We start from the raw sequence: 22023 nt of genomic DNA on the forward strand, positions 1-22023 counted from the left end.
ACGTTCAAATCCCCCAATACTCTCTTATCATGTCTCAATGGCTTTTTTCCTGATTCAGCATTTGCTTGGTTGCTGTAAATCTTTGACTATCTTCCAGAGTCCTTCATTCCCACAGATTTTTCAGTGTGTCTGGACAGGGGTTGACCCCCCAGAGTATACTCCTCTGGCATTTTCCCCAACATCACTGGGTTCTATGAGTGATGTTTTGAGGCTTAAATCCTAGTGTTAACATCTTCATTTAACAATATGCACTGTTTCTGAAAGGAATAACACATCACAGAAAAGATAAAACTAGAAATTTCTTGGGGAAACTGGGTGGCTCAGTTGGTTAAGTGCCTGCCATCGGTGCAGGTCATGATCCCAGAGTCCTGGGATTGAGCCCTGCCTCAGACTTCCCGCTCAGGGGGGAGTCTGCGTCTCCCTCCGCCCCTCCCCCAACTCGTGTGCTCTCTCTCTCTCAAATAAATAAATAAAATCTTTTTTTTTAAGATTTTATTTATTTATCTGACAGACAGAGATCACAAGCAGACAGAGAGGCAGGCAGAGAAAGAGAGGGAAGCAGGCTCCCTGCTGAGCAGAGAGCCCGATGTGGGACTCGATCCCAGGACCCTGAGATCATGACCTGAGCCGAAGGCAGCGGCCCAACCCACTGAGCCACCCAGGCGCCCCATAACTAAAATCTTTTTAAAAAACTAAAAAATTCTCTAGTATTACCAAACTTGTGAAAATCCATAAAATGATTTATTTTATATACGCAAACTCAAAATATCTTTGTACACTTAAATTTTTGCAAATTAATACAGACATCACAATACTGCTCCATATAAACCTTTGTATAAACATTAAAGGAACTATATACATGATTTTTTTTTTTCTTTTAGTGCTTCCAAAGCACAGAATGTCCAAGTCCACCTGAAGACTTTCTGGCGTCACATGCAAGAACAAATGTCAGGGTTGGGGTAGCCTCAGGTGCACTTGGTGATGCCTCTAGACAAAATAGAAGAGAGTTGGAGGTAGATCGTTTGTGACTCTCCGTGCCCCCTCCCACAGAGAAATAAGTTACCCGAATAGCAGCTTTCTTACTCTTTGATTCAAACTGTCCTGAATACTGCATGGTTTAAAAGGCACAACTAGGAATTGTTGAGAACTTTGTTCGGCACGCACAAGATGACCAGTTGGCTTCTGAACACCTATTCTTTTCTGGAGGACGTCGTAAGGGCACCGAGCAGTGCTCCATTTACAGGGGGCCCTTAGTCACTCTGGAAACGCCCAGAACAATAAAGCTCTGAGGAGGAAACCCTTATCACATCTAGTAGGGGTGACAGTGTTTACTGAAATGAACCTGCAGAATTAACAACATCACCTTCCTCAACTGGGAAAAGAAACAACAAAACAACAAACTAATACTTTCAAGGAAAACTCTTAGGGCAAGAGCCACCTTTTACTTCCAGAGACTCATAAAATTAAAAATAATAATAATAATAATAATAATAATAATAATAAAAGCTCCATGGCTTTTTCTTAGCTTCAGGAAAGCATTTCCCATGGCCAAAACATTCTAGGAAGCTTTAACAATATCCTGTTCCATCCTACAGCACGGAGAACTTGCCCTTTTTTCTCCTTGGTCTTTGTATTAACACGATGATCGGCTGTTGATGTGATTAACATTGTTGAGGTGGTGGTGGGAGTCTATTTTTTCTAGGACCTTCTCCAGGTACTGGATTAAGACTCGTCTTTTAAACCTAAAAATAAAGAGAAATTTTATTAACCAAAAGATACTAAAAGCACTTCCGACATATGAGTGACAAAGTGGAAGGCAGGGGACAAAGTGGGGCTGGTGATCTCCATGAGGATCGAAAATGCATCCTCATGTAAAGATGGGGCTTAGCAAATACAAACAGTGCCAACTGAGGGAGGGCCCAAGTCTGCCTCAGACTGTGGTGAGCCCAGAAGATTCCATAGAGTTGGATGAACGAGTTAGACTCAGATACTATCGATCTAAATGACTCTGGAGACAGCATTAACTATGAGTGAGGGCCAGGGCTGGAGAAAAGCCAGGCAGGGCTTATTCCTCCCCCTGTCCTGCACTGGGCCCTACTATTTAAAAAAAAAATTAAAAAATGAAGGTCTCCTCTTTACACCCACCTTGCGGCTTCCTTGATGGTAAATTCAACAAATTGTTTCTTGACTGCAAGAGGCCCTTGCACTTCTTCAAGCAAAATGAAAATCCTTTCGTACTCTGAAGATATATATATTTAAAAAAAGGCACTTCAGTATTTAAAAAAAAACATGAATGGGAAATAAAATTCAATCTTTATACATCCTCGGGATGGAAAGTTAGATATAATTTGTATTTTAAATAGTCAAATCAAAACATCCGCCCCTTAGCTCCTAAGGGAACTCGTAAACACTGCCCAGATGTGGCAGGCTGAGTCACGGCCCCCAACGTTGTCTGCACCTCAATTCCCAGAACCTGCAAATACGTTATCCTATATGGCAGAAGGGACCTGACTTAACACATGGGATTAAGTTACGGATCTTGAGATGGGGAGGCTCTTTGTGTTTATACGTCAGCGTAGTCACAAACATCCAAATAAGAGGGAGGCCTTAGAGTTGGCATCAGAGAGGAAAGATGTAAGGAGGGGAGAAGGCTAGGCAGGAGAGAAGGTGCTAACAAGACAGGCTCAAAGACAGAGGAAGGGGCCAGGAGCTAAGGAGGGCCGGCAGCCCGTGGAAGCTGGAAAGAGCAAGGAGACAGATTCTCTCTAGAATCTCCAGAAGGAGCTCTGGCCAGCCAGCACCTTCCTTCCAGCTCAGCGAAAACCATTTCAGGATTCCGACTTCCATGACTCTAAGAGAAAGGTGTACTGGGTCCCTTTAGTTAAAGCAAGAGGAATCGCTTTAAATGATGTGAAAACCCAATACTCCCCAAAAATGTACCTCAAGAGAGAGCATGAATCATACCCCGAGTCACAGAATGAGGACCTTCCGTTATATTATTGACGCATGTTCTTTCACTACTTACTTCGTCCAAATTTCCGAACTTCCTTCATTAACTGATGTTTTATATCAGCATTGATTCCTTGCGCCATGGCAGGAGTTATCTGCAAAGCGTTTGCTACAGTTCCCAAAGCAGATGTTCCTGAGACTTTCCGATCCTCTACAGAGACACTGCCGCTTTTGCTTCCCCCTAGGATTGCGTTAGTCCCAGGTTTGTGAATCAGGCCATCCTTCCTCAGACTAGCAAAGTCATCAGACAGAGAATCCAACTGGTTGTGTGGAATACCATCTCTTGCCATATTCATAAGCTCTAGCGGAGCAGGTTTTGACAGGAAGCCATCAGGTGCGAGCTGACCATTTTCCATCTTCTCCTCGTGGACCTCAGGAATGACCATAACGTCTGGAAACCAAGTGAAGAAGTTAAGCTGTGAGGTAGGTGTGTTCCAGCCACCCCACAGGTAGATCCCGGTGCTCCTCAGTTGTGAGGAAATTCTTTGTTTCAGAGAGCAAGAAGACAGACAGATGGAGTCTGAGAGCCCTCCAACTGAGCTCAAGGAGATAATACCACAAAACCATTTGCTTCTCTTCCTGGCACTCTGAATACACATGGAAACCAAGTCAGACAGTACAACTAATAAACATTCTCTGATCCCTGGCAGCCACGGCCTAATGGCTGCCTGTGTTTTACAAGTTGAAAAGCAGCAAGTCTCACTTGATGTCACGATTCCTGTCACTGACATATGGGTTAAAGCCTCTTCCTTCAGCTCAGGTCATGATCCCAGGGTCCTGGGATCGAGCCCCGCATTGGGCTCTCTGCTCGGCAGGGAGCCTGCTTCCTCCTCTCTCTCTGCCTGCCTCTCTGCCTACTTGTGATCTCTCTGCCAAATAAATAAATAAAATCTTTAAAAAAAAAAAACACCATGCCTCACTGAGTTTGGCGCCACACTACGTGGGCCCCCTGCAAACTCTCTTCTCTACCTCGAAAGTTCTGAGGAAAACAGAGGTGGCCATTAGGTCTCAAGGCTCTATATGGACTCCATCACCAAAAATCTTTGTCTGTATATGATTCTCATCATTCCCTTCTGTGACAAAGAAGTGGGTTTCCTTTTCCTCCCAAGTCTGATCCCTGTACTTCATATGCTCAGCTTCCCCAGGCCAGGCACTGAGCCAAAGCCTGGGGATCAGCAGGGAATGAGACAGATGGAAACAATCCATACCCTTATGGAACTTACATCCTTATGGGGAAGGCAGCCAGTAGGTGCACAATGGGCAAAGGGAATAACACAGTTTGACTTTGTGTTGGGAAGGAAGGAAGCAGGGATGTGAGTGAGAGCAGGACGGGAAACCTCCACGATCCGAGGTCAGGCAGGGCGCTCTGAGGAGGGGACCCCTGTGCAGAGCCAGAAGCGGAGACAGAGCCGGCCCATGCACACACAGAGGCGGCGGTCTGGTTGCCGTGAGGGCCGTGCACAGCCCCTATGAGGGGACAAGCCGGGGCCATGGAGCAAAAGTCAGAGGCAGAGAGAGCAAGGAGGATGTGGAAAGGACACGTGATGGCAGGAGAGGCTGGCAGGGCCAGGTCATGCATGGTATGGAGACCAGTGTCAGGATCTCAGACTCTGTTCTGAGTGCAAGGGGAGTTGACGATGGATTTCGCAATGGATGTGGCACGATCTGGTTTCTGTGCGGACAGGGTCACTCCGGCCACAGGGCAGGGTATGGGTTAGACAGGGCCAAGAATGGGAAACAGGGAAATCAGATGAGAAGCTGCTGTAGTAGTCTGGGGACAGATGGTGGCAGCATACACTAGAGGGATGGAGACAAAGGGGGCAAGACAGGGATTCCATCGGGTGTCAGGTTGCCTGGATTTGCTAAGAGATGGAAGTGAGAGAAGAACTGAGAGGAATCATGGTGACTCCAACGGTTTTCACCTGAACCCCTGGGGAAATAATAGTGCCAGGGCTGGGCAAGGGCTGGTGCCCACCTGCTCGTTGAGAGGGGATTGCACCCAGATCTTCCCGACCTGGCTCAGTGACCTCACGCCCACGGCCTGACCTCAAGAATGCTGGCATTATTTACTCTGTGGAAACCTGCAGACACTGTAACCCAGGGTTTTGCTCTCCCAACCCCCACACCCTCCAATGGCCGGCTGTCACACACAGCTTTAGCAACACACACTGCCAAATGGTGTCACTTAAGATTAAGCGTCATGCCCTGGGGACGGCTGTGGGGAGAGCTGTTACGGAGACAACAGAGGTGAGGCTTTCCCAAGAACCACGTGAAACCCACTGAGTTTTGTCTGCCTATCGGACATCTCGGTGGGGATACCATGTCCATCGACAAATTCAAGTCTGGTTTTTGGAGCAAGCTGTAGTCAAGAGAGGTAAATACGTGAGTTGTTGACACGTGTATCTCTTGGAGAGCCCAAGACTGTATGGGATCACCTAGGGAGGGGAGAGGGGCCAGGATGGAGCCTCGGGTCCCTACACTATTTACAGGTGGGAGAGAAGGGCAGGAACCACAAAAAGAGGATCAAGAGGGGCTGCCATAAAAGGGCAAAGAAAACCAGGGGTCGTAGTGTCTGGGAACTGGAGAAAGTTTCCATGGGGGAGGGAGCGAAAAACCACGTCAAATGACACGAAGAAGCAATGGCCACGGGTGGCAGACATGGTGGACCCTGATGATGCCCATGGCAGTGGAAAGGAAAGGCGGAGCCGGACTGCACTGGGTGAGAGCAGGATGGGGACATGAGGCCACAGAGGCAGCCCAGACCCAGCCGAGGTCTTCTTGAGCCTGTTCGCTCCTGCTGCTTCAGGAACCTGCTGCCTCTTTCTGATTCACGCAGCAGACATGCTCCCACCACCACCAGAAGCAGGGCCTCCACTCCCCCACGGGGCACCTTTGGTTTAATAACAGTTTACTTAATGACCAAAAAGCACATACGAAAGACATGAGTACAAAGGAAATGGAAAGTTGCTTAGTGTCTTAGTCCTCTAGGAGCCATAAGGAAAGCACAACCACTACTCTATACCTGTATGGACAAGGGTGGGTTTTAGGAGGTTTGGATAAGATGGTAACCACGAGGCTGAGGGTGGTCCCTTGCCGCCCACGTGATTAGTTACAGTAGGTGGTGTTTGTGGTCTCGCCAACAGCAGGGACATACTCCGCCTTCTCTTAGATGACAGAGGACTGCTGGCTTCTCCCGGACGCTTCACTTTGTTTTGTGGCCCTGCTACGAACTCATCTGCTTCATCAATCATCATTCCCTAGAAGACATCAACGAACGCGTTCCATTAAAGACCACATGTCCCACCCCCAACACAGGCCTTGCCTCTCCGCTCCAGCAGAACGGGGCGCCAAGGTCAGACACGGTACAGTCAAAATCACCCAGAAAGCTTGAGGATCGAGCGACTCGCATCAGCCGAAATGGGAATATAAACCCACAGTGACCTTTCTGCGGAAGGACAAACCATTCAGAACCAACCCTGGATAAAGGAAACAATTCCCTTTGTGTGCTTTTGCGCTTTAAACGCACCATTAGGAAATATTGATTATCCCTGTATGGAATGCTGCATGGAGATGGTGGGCGGCAGGCAGATGGAAAATGTCATTCCCCTGACATGCTGACATGACAGCAACCTCACAGAGATTCAAGTATGTCCACCGTGGGGGCTTTTCACTCTTGGGGGGTACAGGATGAGAGCAGACATGTAAAAGGGTAGCTAAAAGCTGTTCTCATCCAAGGATAACCCAAGAATATGAAAGTATTTTCATAAAATCATGAATGATATTTCCAAGGCACTTTCCAAAGCAAGACTACATGCCAGGTCGTGTTCGAAAATGGTATTACACGCACTCACTCAACATTCCACAGGGCTCTGTTAGTTAAGTGTAACAAGCAGCCCCAGCACTACAGAGGAAGAGACCAAGGCACAAAAAGATTAAGAAAAACTCCAATTAATTGAGGATGGGGTGAAGTGGAATGCCTTCCAGTCTTGTTTTGTTACAAGAGAGATTACTGTATGGTCTGTACCTTAATACCAATTGTCTTCTCCATGTGTGCAGATATAATCCCCATGAGTCCTCATCCTGAAATGGTCAAGTCAGCATCTCTCCCTCCCTCTCCCACCCCCACCACACCCCACATTTAGATCTCTAGTAGGACAATCCAAATAAAGCAACATCACCTAGTACTTCCTATTTCAAAAGGAACAGTTAGTTCATCACGGTGTAGATAGAGCATTAGTGATCTGAGTCATGGAAACAGGAAATAAATGGCGATCTCAATATTAAAGGAATTGGTGTGTAGAGGTGGGAATGCATATAGGCTCAAAGCTGGAAAGATGTGAGTTCAAATCCGGCTTTTATCAGCCGTGTTAGTTGACTGCTACGAGTTTTGATTTCTTCTTATTAAAGGGCAGATGGGAACGCTCATCTACAAGATGCGATCATTTGAAACACCAGCTCCTACTTGGTACCCAATTAAGGCCTATTATTTTCTTCAAGCAACACACCTTCACATCCATTCACCAAGAGCCCTAGAGTCCTATTTTATTTTTTAAACAGAGGGATAAGCTCTGATTTATATTCATCTTGCCCAAAAGAAAGGAAATGTAGCAAGGATATCACGAGGTACACAGACCCAGAAATCGGCATCTTACCTTCTTATCTTGTTTGAATGGGTTGCCGAAAGTATGCAGTCTTTTTGGTTGATCAGGATCAATCTCTCGAAGGGGGGAAGCCAATGTCTTTAGATACTCCTGATAGTTACCCATTTGTGCCACTGGAACGCTATGAAGGGAATCTGTAACATCACAGGAAGAGACAGAGATGCCAATGCCCCGTTTTGAGAGGACACGATCCTAGCTGGCTTTAACAATGTGGACCTTGGCATCCAAAGCCTAAAATCTCAAATCCAAAGATCCAAAAGCATCTCTCTTCGTCCCACTCAATACTCGGGGTACCATCACTACTGCCTACAAGCTCAAATCACTAGGCTGACCACAACTCCCTTCCGCATCCAACTGGGTTTGAAAATGGGCTGACATTTAGTATGCCACCACCCAACCTGGGGTGCCATGTTTGTTCTGCATTTCAAAGAGCCTAGGCTCCATGGTTCTCTCTCATCATCCAGAGAACCTTGGATAGTAGGCCTTATGTTCTTGGGAGAATGTGATTAAATCTACAGGCTCTCTTCCTAGTGAAGCTTTCTCCTCGCCACAAAACTTGGTGTATGATTGCAAGAGATGGGCTGACTAAGATTTGCTCATTTTAATGGACAAATGACCCCTTTTAAAATGAACAAAAGGGAGTAAAGGGGAATTGTACACCGTCACCAATTATCCTAGACACTCTCCGGTTCATTCTTTTCATCTAAATGAGGAATTCTGGATCGAATTCATCAGGACAGGCCAGGTTGTGCAATTTCCAAAATGTGACAGACCTAGCTCCTGCCACTTTCCAACTCACGAAACCCGGACTTAGCTATTAAAATGCTCGCGAGAGGGAGAGAGAGCGAAAGCCAAAGCAAGAAACACACTCCTAACCATAGAGAACAAACTGATGGTTACCAGAGGGGAGCGGGTTGGGGGGATGGGTGAAACAGGTAATGGGGATTAAGGAGGGCACTTGTGATGAGCTCCCGCTCTTTGGACGGAAGTGCTGAATCACTAAATTGTACACCTGAAACTAATATTACACTGTATGTTAACTAGACTGGAATTAAAACAAAAACTTCAAAAAAAAAAAAGATGCTCACTCTCAGTTTCCATGTCCATGAAATGGGCATAAAAGCAGTATCTCTCTCATGGGACTGTTTTGACGCTTCGAGAGCTGAAGCCTGCAGGCCGGTTAACGCACACCTCCCCTAAAACCTGAGGACAAGCAACTTGTGCCTGGGAAGTGTAGGGATTTAGCAAAAATGGGCATTCTAAGCTTTTAAAGATTACCGATTATGCAGTAAGTGCCTTCATGTAAGTCAGGCTTGACGTTTTCCTAATCAACAAAAAATACTGCTTTGTTCATTTACCTTCATCTTGTCCCACAATAAACTTGTGTGTCTTCAGGAGATTGGATCTCATTCTTGTTAACTGGTCTAAAAGACCTCTACGTGGAATATCGTAAGCATTTCTATATGTCTGAGGTTTCAAATCCTATTCGAAAGGGAACAAATAATTTCAGTCACTCCTGAGGCTTTTGGTGTAGAAGTGTCATTCTTAACTCTCTTAAAATCTTGGTGAAGAGAGAGATAGTCATTGTAATTAACTTATGGTAGAACAGGCTGGTGGCCAATTAGCCTTTGATGGCCTTGTTCTGAATTCCAATACACCCACACAGTATTCAAAGCACTGGGAATATCCTTTTCCAAGTATGTCAGCTGGCCTGGCCAGTTCTGCCCAACATGGACCTCGTCTATGGGAAATCGTGGGGCCAGGGGTCTGGGCAGGGCTGGCCCAGACTCTCACAGGTGCTCTGCTGCCTGAGTCTCTTCATACCCGATCCTCTTGTCCTCTCCTCTCACAGGGGCTAGATCAGCAGTCCAGCCTGAAGGCTCTCCCTGCCCACTTCTGTCCTCTCTTCCCTTTATCCTTGACAGACATTACCCACCCCACCCCCCTCTGGAATGCATCTTGCGCATTTCATGCCATATTGGCATCTGCTGGCAGGACAATTCCTAGACTGGTCCGTATGGATAACCATGAAGTCCAAAACAGGATCGTAATCATTTCAAAATGAAAATAATGCGACATAAACGTATCAGACAAGTTCAAACAAACACAAATGATTTATGTCACGGTTTACCTTGTTTAGGAGCCCTAACTGGAAGCCAGCAAATTCTTTGGTATTCAATTCTGTCAGTCTTGGTGCACTTTCCCCTATGATTTCTTTTAATAGTTTTCTAAAATTTTTACTGTGCGTCAAGGACACGCCAACTCCAGAATGGTTTTTCACTCTGATTCCAATTTCCTGGGGAGGTTTCTTCCCCACGGATGCTAGTATTCGTTCTGACTCTAGTTTGGTCTAAAATGAAAGTACATAATATGTTAAGAAAAGATCTACATTATCACAGTTGTTTTCACTACTTAAGAAAGGTAATACTTTAAGAACCCCACAGAACAACTTTTCAATCATAAATCACAGAAAAACTGATAATTAAACATTTCCCTGTGCTTCTCTGTGCTAGCACAGCAAACAGGGAGGGCGCCTAGAAAGGTAAATAACTTACTACATTTTTTTCTCTTGTCTAGTGTCAAAATTTGATTGAATCGTGGAGAGAATGGAAACTGTGGCTAAGACTTCTGTTCATAGACATTTAAAATCACATTTTGTTGTTATAGAATCTAGTCTAAGTCAACATATTTATTTCAGATCCAGACATAAAGGTTTAAGACTCTGTATTTATAAATGTAAACTAGTGCTAAAATTCGGATTCCATAGATTGGCATTACATCTGGAAAAATTAAACTGTTTGTTTCTAATATCGGACTGCCCCCCAAAAAGTAACGTTTAATTTAACAAACATTACCACATAAATAATATGTAATGTATATACTCAGTAATCTTCCAGCTAACTGGCAAAAAACACCTCTCTTACTAGACACTGTTAAACCACATTGATAAATATTGCTTGACAGTGTATTATAGCAATATATTGGGCATATTTTGGGATTTACATACATCTGAGATGGTTCAAGGAACACTGGCAACATAGTTATTAAATTAGTAATTAAATTAGTAATTGGAGTGATTATAAATTAGTAATAATCTTTTTCTTTTTCTCTAAAAGAAGGACTCCTGCCAATGCCCAGTAAGCCCAAAAGAATTTTGAGTTTCTTATGATTAGGTCAGAGATACCCACTAATTTTCACTATGCTTGGAATTAAGTACATGTATTATCTTTTGCAAAAAATTAAGTTATGAAATAAGGGAGAAGAGCAAATGAAGGGTCTGTTTCCAGAAATGGTCCCAAAATCCCATTCGGAAAACTACACAAGCAACATGTCCCAGAAGATCCCAGAACTTGCATGAGTTTCAACTCTGCTCACTATTCTTCCTTGTGGCCATACCCTGCTGACACAGCCTTAAAGGCCTAAAGTAGACATCAAATAAAAAATATATATAAATCAACAGGTCAATCAATCAATAACCAAAACAAAACATTAACAACAACAACAAAAATCTATTAGCAGAGAGGAAAGGGGGTCGTGGGGACACTCGGTAGACGGGAAATCTAGGTTTGCCTTTACTGTCTCTTGCATTTATGAGCACGCTGGCTGGTCAGGAGCTGGTAAGCCTCAGGCCATCCTTCTGTCTGGGCCAGGTCCTCGCCAGGAGTGTCAGTGTCCCCAACTGTGGAGTCATTTTGGTTCTTTAGTGAAATCTGACACTCTTTTGCTTACTACTGTCTGTCTCCTACAGGCCCAGCTTCCAAACATGTCTGACTTAAAGCCTGACAGCCACTACAAATGCTAGTACTGGTCCCTACCTGGGAAAACCCTTGTGCAGAAGAAGAAAGTAAAAAGGCAAAAAGGCTGCATCATCTTGTCATATAACGTAACACATTTCTATGGCAGTAAAGCTCTAACTCAGTAGTTCTCAAATATTTCCATCCTGCAAGAATGGGCTAGGTAGAGGTGAGAAGTATGATAAGTAGGGGTGAGTGGAGAATGAGGTACTAATAGAGGTGAATAATGGTAAATGAGGTTGGGGGGATAAAGGAACAGATGGAGGGCAAGAAGAGGGGAGGTTGAACTCCACTCTTCAGGTCCCTTTGGGGCCTGTCACCCTCCAGCACGAGGAACACTGGTCTCATCTCCCCGTCTCCAAGAAAAGGCATCTGCATATCTATTGCCTAAACGCGAATGTCAATGTCACGCAAGACGCTGAATCACACCATGCCTCCGAGGGCTGACCTAGAAAAGGGGGCGGGATACTCTAGCCCAATGTGACTTGAGGAGAAACTAGGTTTAGGACAGACAAAATGTGACCCATGAGATAATTTGACTAAGCCTCTGCCCCTCTTAGGCCACAAGGTTATCAACCAGCTTGTGGGCAGCACAAACCGGCGAGCGAAAGGAGAAATGGCACAGTATCCAATGACACTGACAGACCCTTAACTGTAGTTTAATGGTGAAGCTAGAAGCCATAGAGAATCACATTATTACTAATCCATAAAGTGGAGAAATAGATACACATTTAATCTGAAAAAAGTACAATTACACTAAAGAATAAGGAAATGCACTTCTGAGGGCAAAGGATTTTTGTTTGTTTATTTTTACCAATACTACCTGTTGGCTGAGTTTTTTAAGGTAAGAGATAACACTGTAACTAAGTCCACAATCTAAATTATCTGATATCAGATTTGGAGCTCCCATCATCCTTAGTGCTTTCTTTAATGGCTATAAGGAAACAAAATACACAACAGTAAGAATAGAATAAATCTTAAAATACTCAAAGTTCAGTTATAAGGGGCAAAGGGACACGATTCATTTCTTAGAAGTCAAGGTGCTGCACATAAAACCAAACATGGAACATTAAAAAGTGGCAATGAATACAGCAGAGGAGTAAGAAGCAGAAAGTAACAAAATCAGAAGACAGTGGGATAAGAAGAGCAAGAAACAGCAAATTCAAACAGGTAAATTGCTTTCAGGCTTAAGTCCCGAGTCATAAAATCATTTCATATTGCATTTTATCGTGCACCCCGTTCCTGCCATGGTAAATACTGATGCACCCCAATTTCTCCTCCCAGTGATACCAATGGTACCCTTTAAGATTCTGCCTTTTCACCTCTAGAAACTTGGCTGAAAGTTTGCCATATCCGCCTCTGAAATGATTTTGATCGTCTTGATTTCGATTATACAACCAGTTCAAAATCATCATGACTGTTTTTTCCCAAATTGTAGAAACCCAAATGAGGCCAAGTAGCTTTTTGTTCTTTTTGGATTCCCCTCCCCCAACCAGCACCCCTGCCTCGTGCTGTGTCTCGGACACATTTAACAGGCAGAACGTCCATATCCAGCCTTCTGAGTTGTTTTTCAGAGGGAAACCACATATTGAAAATTTCTAGAGTTAAAAAGGGAAGTTGATATCATACATGAATCCAGACCTATTTTTCTTAAATCCCCAAATTCCACTTTCATAAGGTTACTTTTCATAAGAGAAACACAGATAGACGTGTTGTTATAAAACAAAAACAAAAACAAAAACAAAAAAACCATGGCAGTTAAAGGCAATAAAATAAAAAAACAATTCTCTTACACATAACTTGAGAAGACAGTGGCGATACAAATATTTAGCAATAAAAATATTGAGCTTATTTCAAGGGTCCAGTGTTTGGTTCACTGACATTTCTGGTGACAAGAATCATCACTGATACAGCTAATGCATATATATACACATAAATACATACTAATAAGTAGTACGGAGGCAGAGTTTTTAAGTAGCTGTCAAAAGCCTGTCGCCACTTCAGATTTGCCTTAAGCTTGTGAACTTTAAACAAGTCATCTGTAAGAGAAAAACCAAAGTATTACGTGATTCCAGTCCTAAATTCCAAGATTGAAACCAAGCAACCCGCATCCATTATATCGTTTTCTAGACATCTCAAGTTTTAATTACATTAGCTGAACATTCATTGATCTGATTGTCTTTTTTGGTACCATTTACCAAAATTATATAGAGTATTTTTCTAGAAAAAAAATTCTCAGGTTAGATATTCCTCTGCCATCTGTGAAGCTACGTAAAATATCGTATTAAAGCCGACTCCGATCCACGTGAACTTTCTGACCGGTTACATATTGGTAACACGGCTGTACTAATTTCCCGTGAGGGGGACTCCATGGTCACTGGCTGATGGAATATTTCTTTTATTCGAATGGAGGGTGGAAAGGCAACAACAACAAAACCCCGAACTCAGAGAGACAGAGAACAGCTCACTGGTTGCCAGAGGCCAGGCAGGGGCAGGGTAGGCGAAACGGCCAAAAGTTGTCGAATGGTACAAACTTCCTGTTACAAAATAAGTAAGTCCTGGGGGTGTACTGCACAGCATGGTGACTCTAGCTAATGATCCTGTAGTGCCTATTTGTAAAGCTGCTAAGATAGTAGATCTTCAAAGTTCTCATCGCAAGAAATTTGTGGTCGTGTGTAGTGATGGATATTAACTAGTGTTTGCAGTGTTCTTTTCACAATATGTACAAATTTTGACTCATTACGTCGTGCATGGGAAACTAATGTTATGTGTCAATTATAAGTCAATAATTAATACATAAATAAATGGAAGGTGTGGTAAAGAAACTTTACAAAGTATATGAGAACAAAAGCGAAGCCTCTAACTTGCAGGCAAGGACAGCGAGCTCTTAAATTATGCTTTGGATTCGCTTTTATCAGCCTGTCCTATTCCACACCCAAGCCCCACCCTTCATTTCTTCCATCTCAAGCCAAACATTGGATCTGTCAAATGTTAGTTAACAATTAGGTCATGGCACTAGTACAAGCTAGTGGAGACGTTAGGTTGAAGTTCGAAACTCTGTACAACTAAGTATGTTTCTTGAATACCGTGTGCATTAATACCCCTAAAGATACTGTCCTTAAATAAGCAGACATCCCTTACCTTTCTCAAACTTAAATTTAATTGTTTTAAGAATCTAAATGCATAAACTACAGAAAAATTTCCAAACCATGTCATTATCTCCAAGGGTATGAAAAATGTATTTTTATATATTAATTCAAAATTGATATCGTCAGACATCAACAAAAACCTGCCACACTTACTACAAATGCCAAAGATATTTTGAATTCATCTTCTATTTTGTTTCTTCAGGTTTCATTGGCTCTTATCCAAAAAAATCCAAATGCTTTACTTCCAAGGACAAAAGCATCCCTATGCCATATGCATAATTTCTCTACAAATAGGCCTATTCTTTGAAATGCTGAATTACTTCAGTTAAGAAAAGCAACTACACATTTTCTTCCTTTTACTGCTATAATAAATTATTCACCCCTGCCGAAACTAATTTAAATGAATTTACAAAGTCATAAAATGTGGGTCTTTTGTTCTTTTGGCACAGGGTAGAAAGAACAAAGAAAAACAGATCTGAAGAGATTTCTTGCCCATTGTAACATGCAGGTCCCTTAAAGACCATTCATATCTTGATAGAAAGGAACGCGAGACGGTGGAAATACGCTGTTATACTTGGGTCTTTATGTGGAGTCTGTTGGGAATTAAGCAGATTTTTAGAAACTGACAAATTGAAATAGAAGACTGGGGAGACATTTAGATATAAATAGATTAGATAATGAGAGTCAAGAATAGTCTTAGAATTTCAAACAATGCCAATTGCAATGATTCCACCAATTAGTCTAACTGAGTCTAATTATTTCTTGTTGGAGTTTTTGAAACGGGGGAGGAAGAAAGAAAATGTTCCACAGCCTAGATTAAGGGTAGAGAGCTACTGGGGTAAGGGCCACTTGAGTCACATTCTCCATGGGGCAGGAAATGATGTTCATGGCGTTGTATGAGGATGGGACAATGAAGACGTCATAAACCCTCAGCTAGTCAACATTTGAAAGACAAAGAGATCAGAGTGTAAGAGAGTGAAGTGATACTGCCCACACCTCAAAAACTAGTAACATTTTCCCTTCCATTCGTTTCTCCCCGTTTCCTGCTGAAAAAAAAAAAGGGGGGGGGTGGAGGAGGTGGGTTTGAGTTCCAGGCTCAGCCACACACTTAGCAGAGTGAGCTTAGAGAAACCACTAGCCTTGTTGAGCCTCCATTTCTTTTTGTTCTCCTGATAATAGTACTGGTCTTAATATGGAGCTGAATTTTATTTTTTTTTACACAAATCCCAGTTCTTAATTAAAAAAAAATAGGGGCACCTGGGTGGCACGGTCAGTTGAGCATCCAACTTTTGGTTTTGGCTCAGGTGGTGATCTCAGGGTCATGAGACCGAGCCCCACATAGGGCTCTGTGCTCAGTGCTCAGTGGGGAGTCTGCTGGGATTTCTCTCTCCTTCTCCCTCTGTCCCCCTTCCATACTCTCTCTGTCTCTCTAAAATAAAAAAATCAAATAAATAATCTTTTTTTAAAAAAACAGGTGAACTGACTGTGGTAGAGTTAAGAAAAAAAGTTATTACAAATGTCTTAATTTCTGTAGTTACTGGCCCTCGATAGAAAAAAAAAATTCCTTATTGAGAGATAATCTTCTTGCTAACTATGATACTGACATGATTCTCATGATGGCTCATTGATCCAATTAAGCCTCACTTATCCATTCCAGGTTAAGTTTTAGTGCTTAAATAATTAAACCTCTGTTAACTACTTCTGATGGAAATCCTGAATCAATAAAGAAAAAAAAATAAGGGTGATCTTATGGACAGTTATCATACTATGCAGTAATACAGTGATGTTTCTGGGCATTAGGAAGTGTACATGCCTTCACTTGCCTTTTTTACTAAATATCCTGCCCACCAAACTGCAAAACTGTCCTACATCTTTATATAATGTCCTTCATATGGAACAGCAGTGTCTTTAAGAGCTATTAAAATAACACAGGTATCAATAATGACAACAGTAATGATAATGCTAATAGCATAAATGAACAGTTACTATTGGCAAATTAACTGCATTAATTCATTTAATCCCAACTAAATGCTTTTGGGATATGTACTATCATTATGCCCATTTTACAGATGAAATAAGTAAGGCACAGAGAAGCTATGTATCTTATCCAAGCTCACAAAGCCAGCAAATGGCAAAGCCAGGATCTACATGAGGGCAGCTATGCTCTACAGTCCATAGTCTTTTCTTTTTTAAGATTTATTTGTTTGTTTACTTGAGAGGGGGGAAGGAGCAGAGGGAGAGTGGGAGAGAGAGAATCACAAGCAGACTCCCCGCTGAGTGGGGCACCTGACACAGGGCACGATCCCATGACCCTGAGACCATGACCTGAGCTGAAATCATGAGTCATGAAATCAACTGACTGAGTCACCCAGGCGCCCCTCACAGTCCATACTCTTAACAATATGGGGCTACACAACCCAGAAAGTGAAGTAATGGTGGAAATGTCGAGAGCATCTAGTTCAGAACTCAACACAAAACCCAAGTTTGGGATTCGGGGGCACAAGGACCTCCAGCCTCTAACGGTATGAAAAACCCCATGCTCCCTGGGAAGAGAGAGGTTACAGAAAAGCCTGGAAATGGGTATTTAAGGCCAAAGGACAGAATAGGAACTGAGTCGAGGACAGACTGACCCTCAAATGGACGTGTGGCATTGGGGAAGGGGAAGGATTCAAAGATGCATCTGGGGTTCCTGGTTTGAGATGTTTGCAGAGGGACAGTGATGCTCTAGGCAGGGCTGGATCCTTGGTGTCAGAGGTTAAGGAGGACCAGGGACAGATGTGGCACATGTACCTCTTGTGATGGAAGACACTGCAGGGAGAAGGGGAACTTGGCATTTGGGGAAGAGGCAGACTAATGGGTGACAAGCAGCCGGTGCCGGGAGTTGACCTTACCTAGTCCTGGGGAGTGCAAGAGTGGGCAACATGTGGCTACTTAGGCACAGCAGATTTAGACAAAGGAAGGACTGGATGCCTCCTCTTCACCTCTATTACCCACAAGACCAGCAAAGCCCATGCTTAGAGAGTGGTTCTTGCTACTGTGAAGAGCTGCGCATCTCAATCTCTACTGGGAGACAAGCTACCATGGTTAGGGGCACTTTCACATAATAATTTGGAAGGCAGGCTGAGTTGAGACCAAAGATGAGATCCCGGAATTCAGCCCCTAATAGTTCTATAGAACTTTCCCACTGCCCTGTGGTAACAAAGCCAACCCCGCCCCCGAGGTGTCATTGAAGACCACATGGGGAGGAGTATCGAGGAACTCCTACTTCTCCCAGCCATGGAGGTTATCATTCCAGTGAGGATTCAGAACCCCCGCCCAGCCCCCAACAGCAGTAACGAGGAGCCCCCCTCCCTAAGAGTGTCAACAGAGGCCAAGTGGGGAATCTGGACTTCTACCCGCTCCTGGCACTAACAAGGCAGTACCTTGTAATCTCTGCCAGGAGGGTGAGAGAAAGCTGAACCAGAAGGCTTAAATAAGATCGAGACTCAGAACCCAATACTGAAAAGGCACAGGATTCAATGGAAAATCACTCATCTCACCAAGAACCAGAAAGATCTCAAAACACATTCAAAAGACCATCAAGAGATGCCAACACTGAAATGACAGAGACATTAAAAATATCCAGTAAAGATGTAAAAGGAGCCAGCACAAAAAAATGTTTCAACAAGCAATTTTAAACAGGCATGACACAAATGAGAAAACAGAAAGCCTCATCAAAGAAAGAGAAAGGAAAAAGCTGAAGATGTAAAGAAGAACCCAGTGGAAATCTTAGAACTAAAACATACAAAAACCAAAATAACGAACTCAATGGAGGGGCTCAAAAGCACAATGGAGGGGACAGAGTAAATAATCAGTAATCTGGAAAAGATAACAGGAGAAATCACCCAATCTGAATAACAGAAAACACACACACACACACACACACACCACCAAAATGACCAGATCCATAATTTGAAAATTTTTCCCTGTTCCGTAGCTTGCCTTTTCACTCTGCTGATTATAGCCTTTGCTGCACGAAAGCTTCTAAGTTTGATGGATCCCCATGTGTTTATTTTTGCTTCTGTTGCCTGTGCTTTTGGTGTCATGTCTCTATTATTTCTTTTTTTTAGTTTCAAGTTTTTATTTTAATTCTAGTTAATGAACTTACAGTGTTATTATATTCATTCCAGGTATAAAATTTAGTGATTTGGCACCTGCATACAACACCCAGTGCTCATCACAACAAGTGCCCTCCTTAATGCCCATCCCCAGTTTCCCCCCACTCTTCCCCTCTGGTAACCAGCAGTGTGTTTTCTATGGTTAAGAGTCTGTGTCTTGGCTTGCCTCTCCACCTTTTTCTCCCTTTGCTCATTTGTTTTGCTCTTTAAATTCCACATAGGTGTGAAATCATATGGTATTTGCCTTTCTCTGACTTATTTCACTTAGTATTATACTCTCCAGGTCCAACCACATAGTTGCAAATGGCAAGATTTCATTTTTCATGGCTGAGTAATATTCCATTATGTATACATACCACCTCTTCTTTATCCATTCACCTATCAATGGAAACCCAGGCTGCTTCCATCATTTGGCTATTATAAATAATGCTGCTATAAATATGAGGTGCATGTATCCCTTTGAATTAGCATTTCTGTAATCTTTAGGTAAATACCTAATAGTGCAATTACTAGATCACAGAGTAGTTCTATTTTTAACTCTTTTTTCTTTTTTTTAAATTTTTTTAGGAATCTCCATACTGTCTTTCCCAGTGTTATTATTTCTTACAATTGCATGTGACTCTACAATTATCTGAAAATAAAAAGCAGTCTTAAAAACAGAAAAATAACACCATTAACAGCCTAAGTGGAGGTTATCTAGTCTAATCCTACACTTTACAGTCAGCAAAACTGAAAGTCATAAAGGATGCAACTGTGCCATTTGTGTACAGCTAAGTGCAAAAAGTTGGACAGAGAAGGGAAAAACGTATGACTTCACTCATATGTGGAATCTAAAAACACAAAAGAAATGAACAAACAAACAAAAAGCAGAATCAGACCTGTAAACCCAGGGACTGAACTGATGGAGGGACGGGGGTGGGGGGATGGGTGAAACGGGTAAAGGGGAGTGGGAGGTACAGGCTTCCAGTTACGGAATGACTATGTCACGGGAATGAAAGGCACAGTGTAAGGAATGTAGTCAGTGGTATTGTAACAGTGCTGTGTGGGGACAGATGGCAACCACACTTGTGGGGAACACAGCAGAACATACAGACTTGTCCAATCACTATGTCATACACCTGAAACTGTGTGACATTGTGTGTCAACCACACTCATGTAAAAATATTTTTTATGAAATCATTAATAACTAATAAATGTATTTGAATTTATAAATAATTTAAACAAATCCACAAAATATAGGTACCTTCTATTGGTACCCTTATGAAACTCAAAGACATAACCTACATTTTATATCAGTAACAATCACCTTCAAGAGGACATTTCTAGACTGGACTAAGAAATAAAGTAGGTAGACTATATATAAAACAATCATGCTAATCCATTTAGGATGACCCATTCTTAACCTGCTTAACTTGCAACATATTTTTTATATTTTATGTTTTATTTTTATGTTTTTATATTTTTCAGTATACTTAGTATAAACACTATTTATAGCACTAAAAATCTTAATGCTTTTAATGACTCGATTAAAACACAAAGGTTGTGGGGCGCCTGGGTGGCTCAGTTGGTTAAGCAATTGCCTTCAGCTCAGGTCATGATCTCAGAGTCCTGGGATCGAGTCCCACATCGGGCTCCCTGCTTCTTGGAGAGTCTGCTTCTCCCTCTGACTTTCTCCCCTCTCATGCTCTCTCTCACTGTCTCTCTCTCAAATAAATAAATAAAATCTTTAAAAAAAAAACACAAAGGTTGAAACTTTTGCAAAAATTAAGAAGCCCCAACAAATAAAAATGATCTCAATTTTACAACTAGAAGGATACCACGTGGTACGACTATATTGCTCCAAACAGATGTGGCTCTTTCAATGAGAAAAAAAAAATCTCTACACACATTTTCAGTGATATCTCGGTAGCACCTCCTGGAGTTGCTCTTTGTAGAATTTTACCATGGAAACGACAGCTTCTATGACTACAGTGATCGCAGAATTGACTCTGTACCTTGTTCCTTAACTTGCCTAACACCAATGCCTCCAGAGCACTTAAGATTCTTTTATGGGGGAATGAGTGGGAGCCAGTAACCCCCACAGAAGCCCTATTTTCTGGAGAAAACCATCAGATTCTTGGAGCATTAACCCCAATCACGGAATTTTTGGTCCCAAATTAGTCTACAGAAAAGCCAAGTCTCTTGAAATGAGGCTGGGGGGATGGAATGGCAGCTCTGGTTCTCACAGCCTGAGGAACAGCAGGAGCTCTCTTTAGGAGAGAGGCTTTGTCTCTTTGGTCTGATTCAAAAAAACAAAAAACAAAAAAAACAAAACAGAAAACACAAAAAACAACAGCAACAAAGCGAACAGAACAGAAAACAATGTGCAAATTCTATCCTTCCAAACCCGTGTTTAGCCTTTTCTATATCCCGATTATCAATTACTCTTCGACTACATTTAAAATGCTTAGCCCATTCTCCTCTTTTTCATTTCTGTTGCGTTTTAAAGACGAGGAAGTGACACATAACTTTACTTACCTAAAAGAGGGAGTAAAACCGGGTAGTTGTACGGCATCACAAAGAGGTTTACACAAGTTAAAGTTGTACTGGCTTTTAAATAACCAAATGGATAGCCAAGTTCATTGTATTTTCCACTGCTAGTAACAAATACCTAGGAACATGAAGTCAGACACAGTCATGACAATGAGGATTTTATGTGAAACCGAACTCCCAGCAACATTCCAGAATGACATCTAACGCATAGCTTAACTGTAATATAAAAATGGCAATAGTGTTTTTAACCTGGGGTTATACCTACATAGACCATACTCAGTAAGAATGTTCACACTGTAATTCTTTTTACATTATATTAAAAACTGAACCCAGGGTGCCTGGGTGGCTCAGTGGGTTAATTAAGCTGCTGCCTTCGGCTCAGGTCATGATCTCAGGGTCCTGGGATCGAGTCCCGCATCGGGCTCTCTGCTCAGCAGGGAGCCTGCTCCCCCCCCACCCCGCCTGCTTCTCTGCCTACTTGTGATCTCTGTTAAAAAAAAAAAAATCTTAAAAAAAAAATTTGAACCCAGACTCTGCAGTCATCATTCGGAGACCACGGGCTCCATCAACAATTTCCAAATATTTACTTGGTTAGCACAATGGCAAACGAGGCTGAAACACCACTAAGTGATACCAGCCATGAAAACAAACAATGGACTTTAAATGGGCTTTGCTTCCTTTGGTGCCCCCATTCCCCTACCCGTTCACTCATTTTTCACCC

The 22023-nt window shown here is 42.6% G+C and overlaps 1 protein-coding gene across 6 annotated transcripts in view; it reads right to left on the reverse strand.

Moving 5' to 3' along the window:
- Window positions 1-725: 725 nt before the first annotated feature.
- The window catches only part of LOC125091743 (integrator complex subunit 6-like), a 53327-nt gene continuing 32029 nt past the window's right edge, over window positions 726-22023 (reverse strand). Inside the window, exons 9-19 of one of the 6 annotated variants that reach the window (XM_047715663.1) lie at window positions 21288-21420; window positions 13409-13503; window positions 12288-12398; window positions 9802-10020; window positions 9029-9152; window positions 7662-7804; window positions 6032-6266; window positions 3026-3400; window positions 2146-2239; window positions 1610-1742; window positions 726-987 (exon numbers count right to left, since the gene is read on the reverse strand). In XM_047715663.1, the coding sequence (XP_047571619.1) occupies window positions 1634-1742; window positions 2146-2239; window positions 3026-3400; window positions 6032-6266; window positions 7662-7804; window positions 9029-9152; window positions 9802-10020; window positions 12288-12398; window positions 13409-13503; window positions 21288-21420 (1638 nt within the window). In that variant the 3' untranslated portion in view covers window positions 726-987; window positions 1610-1633. Of the gene's footprint in view, window positions 1743-2145; window positions 2240-3025; window positions 3401-6031; window positions 6267-7661; window positions 7805-9028; window positions 9153-9801; window positions 10021-11485; window positions 12399-13408; window positions 13504-21287; window positions 21421-22023 lie in introns of those variants that run through there. The other 5 variants (XM_047715665.1, XM_047715662.1, XM_047715666.1 and 2 more) reach the window with 5 other exon arrangements.

Source organism: Lutra lutra, chromosome X, assembly GCF_902655055.1.
Source record: "Lutra lutra chromosome X, mLutLut1.2, whole genome shotgun sequence".
Taxonomy (NCBI): domain Eukaryota; kingdom Metazoa; phylum Chordata; class Mammalia; order Carnivora; family Mustelidae; genus Lutra; species Lutra lutra.